An 8,847-nucleotide genomic window follows, 5' to 3' on the forward strand; every position below is an offset into this window, starting at 1 on the left:
GCTAAATGTACTTTTATAATTAAATGAATACATTTCATATACATTTTTAATTGATGGTTTGTTGTATTTATTATCAACTTGAATGTAGTAAATGTATGTAAATGTAGATGTTAGGGCAATTCATGTTGCATCTTGTACTTTTGGGGTCCGGGGAGACAGAAAATTTATTTTGTGTCTCGAATTAAAAAGGTTTGGGAACGCCTGATCTAGACTAGAACGGCCTAGAATGTGCTTTGAAAATAAAATGATTGGATAGCGCTACTGCCATAACACAAAGGTGTGATCAAAGAATCACTAAGGACTCATTTGTTAAAAGCAAAACATAGCACAGCAAGCAGCACTCCATCAGCTGGTCCACTGCGAGGTTACCGGGGGCACACACCAGGACCGGCCTGTGGGGCACGCACAACATCCATCTCCTCACGCTCCACACCTCCCCACGTATCTCGCCCCACATCTCATCACACATCTCCATCACAAATGACCTTTTGGTCATTTTAGCATTCATAGGGAGGACATTGAGGAGCAAGTCGGGGACCGGAGTCCTACCCAGGGCTGTCTACAGGTAGGCTGTGCAGATGGGGTTTGAGTCAAACACTTCCCCCCACATCTCCCAGCATACCTCATCACATGGAGTTACCCTGGATCAGACTGAGGGGGCGCTGTAGGACGGCCTTCACCACATACACCTTAAGGACAGAAACGTGGGAAATATGGTTTAAACCCTGGTGGGAATTTTTCTTTTTTTATTTAGCGAATGCAAATTGCTCAAGCCAAGCAGTGGCCTCTTGATCTAAACTGTGGAGGGAGTTTAGTAGTTCCATAGTTTGCTGCTCTCCGCAGGCACACAGTGGGCTCCGGCTGCTTCCCCATCGGAGGAAGGCTGGCCAAGCAGGGACCCTGAGCAGTCCTGGGTCTGTTTAAGGTGGACCACTGTCTCCAAGGGACAGGGACCCTGAGCAGTCCTGGGTCTGTTTAAGGTGGACCGCTGTCTCCTGGGGACAGGGACCCAGACCAGTCCTGGGTCTGTTTAAGGTGGACCACTGTCTCCTGGGGACAGGGACCCTGAGCAGTCCTGGACCTGTTTAAGGTGGACCGCTGTCTCCTAGGGACAGGGACCCTGAGCAGTCCTGGGTCTGTTTAAGGTGGACCGCTGTCTCCTGGGGAGGTTGGTGCCAGGGACTGGTCGGGGTCGGGTCTGACACCAGATGTTTGTTGGGGATGTCTTAGGATTCCCATTCTGTTGCCCCAGCACACAGTATGGGAATCCAAAGAGTGGGAATTAATCGGGTGAGATAGAAAGGTAGGAATCCACAGGTTTACCCTTTTTTTACAAACACACACACACACACACACACACACACCAGTAAACCAGTAAAGTGTGGTGGGAAAATAATGAAATAACTTAATTTAACTCATTAACTTCCACAAATATAAATGCAGAAAGGCCGTCTCAGCGCTAGCGTGCCTGTTTGCCGGTTGTCAGGTGTGATGGATGGTGCCGTCTCGGTGCCACCTGGGGGTGGTTGGGGTCGGGGAGGCCCCGGGGGAGCGGACACCTGATGACGGTCCCTCCTAATGAAAAAGAAAAGTGCAAATCTGTCAAACATTTGTCAGGTCTCCACTAATGCAAGCATGACTGTGGCTGAGGTCAACAAGGGCAGACAGGGTGGGGCATCTGTCCACGCCTACTGCCAAACCGACCACAGTCTGGTGAGGCGTAGGGGCAAGGGCGTGGGTAAAGGTCCAATGTGCACCAGACACGGTACAGCGTCGGTACGGAGACCGAGCGCGCGCCTGAACAGACCCGCGCCCACCTCAACCGGTGCTCCAAAGTCCGACGGGTGGAGATGCGACATGTGACCATGTGATACATGGCGGGAGAGAACTGCCGCGCGGCCGGGATGCGTTGAATCCCGCTCTGGAGCCGCAGCGACCCCGTGCCCCGGCCGCTCCGCCTCCGTGTCGGAAGCGCTGAACATTGGCCTCAAAGGGGTAGCTCAGGATTTTGGATATCGGACCTCATTTCCAAGTGAGCCAGTGTGTTATTTATCATTGGAGACCGTTTTCATTCAGTCTTTCTAGTTGCAGAAATCGATGGTGCTAGGCTAGCGCAAGTCGAGGGGAACTGCTAGCCTGCCAATAAAAATAGTTTTACCCACTCCACAGTACACCCGAGGCAAACCAATTATAATGCCCAACTATCGATGTAAATGTCTGTGTTGATAGAATAGTGTTAGAAATAAAACCACCCTTGCATCAGATTGCATTTAGTTTATAATCCCTGTAGTTGGAAGCAGGCTACGGCAGCGGCGGACTGATATTACCTGGAGTGCGCTTCTGTTTACGTTCTGCTGTAGTGAATTGGTTGCTACACCGGAGCAAAGTGAAATTCCACCGCTGCTGAGAAAGTAGTCCCCCAAAATGTAATGTGATCAATGCGATACAAGGATAGTTTTATTTCTAATATTATTCTATCAACAAAGACATTTACATCGATAGTCTGGCATTATAATTGGTTTGCATCGGGTGTACTGTGGAGTGGGTAAAACTGTTTTTATTGGCAGGCTAGCAGTTCCCCTCGACTTGCGCTAGCCTAGCACCATCGATTTCTGCAACTAGAAAGACTGAATGGAACGTGTTGAAAACGGTCTCCAATGATAAATAACACACTGGCTCACTTGGAAATGAGACCCGATGTCCAAAATCCTGAACTATCCCTTTAAGGTTGAAGGGAAAAGTTATGACTACGTGTGTAAGGTTACAGTTTGACTCATGTCGGATGCTGCTATAGCAGAACTTCTCGTGGGAGACGGCCCAGAGCCTGGGAGAGAAACAAACAACTTCAAGTGAAGAGTGCTGAAGGTAAAAGCCCTATCACCCGATTTAAGCTGATCCGTCACCAGACATTAGATCTGAATCTAAGGACGGATTCTCTGACCAATACAGAACCATGCCCTAACATCCAGCTCGTATCAAGGGGCTATCTCCCATTCACTTCCACAGTCTGTGGAAGGATACTGTCAGGGACTTTAATCACATGTCCCATCCCCTTCCAGGGAGCGGCCGAGTCTCCTTTGTACCTCAGGCAGATCTCATCGCCCTGCATCAAGAGCATGTCTGGAGGAAAGCAATACTATTACATATTCATTCAAGCTATTGTTATACTTCAATTGAGCTTAGCGTCATGCAAGGCGGTGGTGTCGTGAAATGTCAAGGACCACCAATAGACAAACCACAACGGTGACGAGGATTAAAAATCTAAGAATTACCACCCAAGTCTGTCTTGGGAATGGAGAAATAAGCAATCTGTTTTTAATTGAGCCCCAGATCGAACCTCACTGTGATGTTGTCCTGGGTCTGCAGGGGCAAACACACACAAAACACTTGTGTCATGGAGGGAGAATGTAGCAATGACGACAACACCCAAGTACCATTTTAAAAAATAATAACACGGGAGGCGAGATAGACCCGTGGTTAGGGTGTTTGAATCCTAGCTGAGAGGTTCTGGGTTCAAACCCCAACGCGCGCAGTCTACCTGAAGGCAACTCTGAGCAAGATGCCCTTCACCCCCACCTCCTCATTGATTACATTTTATAATCACTAACGAGTCCCTTTGGATAAAAGCACCTCCTACATAAAAAGTACTCTCCTGGTAACTGTTATATCAAACGGTACAGATTATACACTCGTTAACACAGCCTGCATACAGTAAGCAGTGTGTATCAACAGCGGTGTGTGTGTGTGCCCGTGTGTGTGTGCGTGTGTGCGTGCCCATGTGTGTGTGTATGTGTGTGTGTGTGTGTGTCTGCCCGTGTGTGTGCGCGGCCGTGTGTGTGCCCGTGCATGCATGCATGCGTGCGTGTGTGTGCCCGTGCGTGTGTGTGTGCGTGTGTGTGCGTGCCCGTGTGTGTGTGTGTGCCCATGTGTGTGCCCGTGTGTGTGCGGCCGTGTGTGTGCCCATGCGTCCATGCGTGCGTGCGTGCGTGCGTGCGTGCGTGCGTGCGTGTGCTCGTGCGTGCGTGTGTGTGCCCGTGCGTGTGTGTGCGTGCGTGCGTGCGTGCGTGCGTGCGTGCGTGTGTGCGTGCGTGTGTACCTTCCAGTTGGTCTGCTGGCCGGTGCCCTGGCGTGCGGAGCTGCTCCTGCTCCGAGGGGATCTTCACCAGCCAGGACAGGCAGCAGTGGGCCTGGCTGGGCGGCTGCCACTGGGAGCCACTGGGAGCCGTCCCAGTGGATGTCCTTCAGGCTGCTCTGGCTGCCACTGGGAGCCGTCCCAGTGGCAGCCGTCCCACTGGGAGCCGTCCCAGTGGATGTCCTTCAGGCTGCTCTGGCTGGCACACGGCTGCCTGCACACGACACAATAGCTACATGTAATGAGTTGTTGTTTTTTTACCTGTGAAACACATTCAGTTCACTACATAAGCAGGTCTGTTGAGCGTTGTTCATCGCAGGATTAATGCTTAATGAAAAGACTACATATAAGTAACAAAATGTCAAAGTGATGACACTGCCGTGATTGCTTGTTTTATATTGTATAACATTACTATGGTAAACATTGTGCCCTCTGGTGGTTCTGAAAAGTGTTTATGTATCAAATTAATTAAAAAAAAACAGCCTCTTCTTGATCTGTCACACAAACTTACTGTAGCGAAATTCCCCATAGTAGTAACAATAATAACAATATATTTGGGTTCTGCCAAGCAGAACCCAAATATAACAGTAACTATATAAAATATAATATAACAGTAACAGTAACTTATATCAACCCCTGATATAAGTTACTGATGATGGTCCTTCCAGAGCTTAATGAACTCTAAAGAAAAACACAACTTTACAGCTTTATACTACACTGACGTGGTGGTGTTGATGATGTTAAATGATTGATATTAATGTGTGTGTGTGTGTGTGTGTGTGTGTGTGTGTGTGTGTGTGTGTGTGTGTACCGCGTACTTTTTTTGGCAATGGAAACGTAAAAAAAAAAGTCAAGGCGGGCCAAGTCAAGCGAGTCGAGGCGAGTTGAGCTGGTACCGTCGGTGGAAAAGGGGCAAATGTAAGTGAATACATTCCCATACAGCTTAGAGGTTATTGATGGGGTTTCAAGGTCATCTGGTTTATTCGGTTGGAATTAGATTGATATTAAATTCTTTCATTGAGACAAGGGGACTGAAAGGTGTAACCTGCCAGATGTATTCCCACGTTCATTGCAAAACCACTTCTTGCTGGTGTTGCAATAGACAACACAAGCAGGATCATGAATCCCACAGTAGCTAGATGGGTTAGACCAAAAATATCCACAGTTGGACCAAAACAAAGCATTATCACTTACCAATAAATAAAGATTTATTTCTCAAACATCAATTGAGGCAACCTGATTCTACAGGTTGCTTAAAACAACGCAATTTCCCATAATAACTCAAAACATAAAATCTGTTTCACAGAATTTCGTGACTTTGTGTACCTGCAGTCTTCAAACTTCAACTCCGGAAGAAATTGGCCTGGCTTCACAACAGCCATTCTGCAGCACTCCATCAGTCCTGTTGACCTGAAAAGTTGTGGCAAATTAAATTGAGAATCGGAATTTCGACCATCGGGTTCCAAAGCAATTGTTCAGAAGCACTGACAGCCAAGTAAAGTGCAAATAATCATGTATTGTATTGTATTGTTTTAGTCATCACATGTCCTTCCATATCAAATTATAGTTAAATGCACGTGTATGCACAACAGAATGCAGGTTGTCATTACATTACAAGACACCTGCTCCGCCCCACACTACCTCCTCCACCCCATCTTCCCAAACCCCACCTGCTCCATCCACCTGCTCCACCCCACCGCTCCCCCCCCCCCTCATCACAACAAATCCACGTGAGTCGTGACGCGCCACCAGCAGCATGCAGACGGGTGCGACCGCTTCTCCTCAGTTTACACTAGAAATAACCATATGATGGTGTCATGACGAAGAAGATATAGCCTATGCCCTTTTGAATCACGAATGCATCAGTACTAACATGGCTATAGCCTAACTAGTAGCTCCGAGGAGCAGCCACACACTGCCAGATACGCGGTTAACGTTATAGCTCGAAGATGCACCAGGAGCTATAGCAAATGTTAGCAAACAACGTAAAAACTGACGGCCACAAGCACACCCACCTCGTCGTCTGGTTGTCTCTGTGTGTGGCCAGGTGACTGTCTGGGTCTGGCTCGGCAGAGTAAAGTCGGTCAACTCATACCGGGAGCCCGGTGTGTCCGCTCCTCCGAGCCACTCAGCCCAGCGTTGCCAGATATTGGGCCAGTCAGTATCAGTACAGATGTTGCTTTAGCTGGCTAAAAACGCGGTAAATGAGGGCAAATTGATCATGGATTGACAACGTCAGACAGGAGCCGACTCGGCTCCAACTCCGAGTGATGACGTCACACCTCGCTCGGCTGATAGACCGCGCGGAGCAGGGCTGTGATCAGATGATCGTTGGTGCATACTAATGAGGATTGGACATTTAAATTAACCTTCCATGATAGCGTATGTCAACCCGTTCGTCAAACCAAATCATAATAGCTTTGTTTGTTTACGTTAATAAACACATTTTCATTTGGCGGTGAGGAAATGAATAATCAAATCAAATTAAGTCAAATTTATAATGAATTAATAATAATGAATACAACCTCTTCAATAAGCCTAATATGCCATTCTAGAAAAGTATGTCTATCAAACCCTTAGACAAGATTACTTTTGAATAGCTCCAGTGTACAAACTTCTATACCTGCCCATTCTAGACCGTGATTTGCATCTGTAAAGCTTGCATTTAGTAGTGTTGTGGGAACCACAATCCCATGATGTGTTCCCACAACCTACCTTTCTGCTATGATCCCTAAAAAGCATCACCTTCTCTACTGTGATGGCCCTCCCGTGGCCGCCCAGTGCTGGGGCGTGGGGGAACTTCACCAACGTACGTGTTTCCACTTATTGAACGCAAGCCATGTTTTCATTTGAGGAAACGATTAAACTTAGACAATGGACAATGACAATGCCCCCTGATTACAGGCTCCTGCATGCCGCTTCTTCCAAGGACTGCTTGTCTTGTGCAGTCGTGGAGAGAGAATAGAAATAGAAAAAAAAACATAGCAGCAGTGGCAAAGACACAACCTAGTAGAATACACAACCCAGTACAACACAACCGAGAAAAATACAACCTAGTATATTGCAACTTAGTGTTCGATCTTCCACTACATAAACTAGTACAGTACAACCTCCATGTAGGCTAACATAGTATGGTACAACCCAGTACTCTGCAACCAAAGCCAGGTCTGTGGATCAAGGCTCTTCCCTAAAGGTGCAGAGTCTTAATGTTGTTCACTGGGTTTCTATTTTTGGAGCTAGGATAAACTCGCATCTCTGGGATAAAGTTGTATTTTAACACAGCCAGAGTCCCCTTCAAGTGCTGTTTATTACACGTAACAATATATCTCTGTTTATCTCCTTGAAGATAAGCAATAAAGTCACTTTTGGAACTTTAGTTAGAAAATAGAGTTTCAAATTTCAAAGTAGTCTATCCTCATCCTCATCAAACATGTCTGCTACCCAGGTATAAAGGAGAAAAAGGATTTCTAAGACAATTTCAAATAAAAGTACTGATATATTTAATTGTCTATATACACCCAATACACCGCATAGCAATCTGCAGGAAAACCCCAAGAAACAGATAAATAATGTCCTAATCTCGTTATCTCTTTGGAGTAACGGTAGAATAAAGTGGTCTGTTGTCCACAGCACTTCAGTGCCTCAAGTCATCACCTCTGGGAGTCCTATGAGCTCATCAGAAGCATCGCTTCTATAGGAGGTTCTCTCACTCTGGTCCGACCCTTTCTCCATACATTTACACATTATGATGACACATTATGATGGTTATTTGCTTACATGGGTCGTCAATGCTCAATCGGCTCACTTTAATGAACTTGTGGTCAACCATTACAACACTTATGTTTTCACATATTTCACGAGTGTTCAGAAGAGGAAGTGGTTGATTCATCAGTTCTTTCCAGTAAAAAGCACTTCTGCTTTACCTTCCCATTAAAAGACAGAAGATCATCAGTCATGACCAGAACAGCTCAGAATAAGAATAATAATCAGAATAACTCATTTTCAGCAGAAAATCGTCACCGCTCCTTCTTCTGACACCTTCTTTCTCCATCCATCCTCGTGGTTAAGGGGCCTGTGAGGTTGAAGTCCTGTCCCAGTGGGAGACTAAAGTTGATGGATATTAATGGTTATTATATTGTTTATCTTCTTCATTGGTTACTCTTGCCTCAATTGAGTTGTTTCTGTATTTTGGTGTCACCCCCAACTTTTTCTTTGCTTCCTTAGCATTTCCTATGATCTGTTAAGATTTATAATAATCTTAACAGCTCTTGTAAAATATTGAGGCCTTGCGCTCCCTGATTATCGTTAGTTAGTTTCATCAACAGTGCTATAAATGATTGTCTGCACGCCTCGTCCTGGAACACACTCTTAGATGTACCTTTGTACTCTTCGCCAGGTTTTGCAATCATTTCTTGGGACTCACCTAGCGGTTATCTTGGATCTAAATGCTGCGTGGGTGGGGGAACTGAACGGGGTAGGGAACTAAGCTGGCTGCTAGTTGAATGAGGCCCATTGAGAACAACAAAACAGTCTAATAGTTTGTATTGTATTCTTTTTTATTATGTTCAATCGCATAAACCTGCCTGGGGGGGCGGGGCCTTGTGTGTTCATGGTGCTGCTGGCAGCAGGAGCTGTGTGTGGTCACTTCTCCACCTTGGTGAGGAGCCCCAGCATCTCCGTCACCACGGCCCGCAGGGCCCTGCCCAGCTCCTTGC

The 8,847-nt window shown here is 46.5% G+C and overlaps 1 protein-coding gene across 1 annotated transcript in view; it reads right to left on the reverse strand.

Moving 5' to 3' along the window:
* Window positions 1-8,676: 8,676 nt before the first annotated feature.
* LOC311360393 (pyroglutamyl-peptidase 1-like) overlaps window positions 8,677-8,847 on the reverse strand; it is a 2,789-nt gene continuing 2,618 nt past the window's right edge. The window contains exon 5 of the mRNA XM_084480457.1: window positions 8,677-8,847. This exon is cut by the window's right edge and continues 95 nt beyond it. Coding sequence (XP_084336583.1) covers window positions 8,774-8,847 — 74 coding nt within the window. The 3' untranslated portion in view covers window positions 8,677-8,773.

Source organism: Micromesistius poutassou (assembly GCF_964030765.1).
Source record: "Micromesistius poutassou genome assembly, chromosome: 16".
Lineage (NCBI taxonomy): Eukaryota > Metazoa > Chordata > Actinopteri > Gadiformes > Gadidae > Micromesistius > Micromesistius poutassou.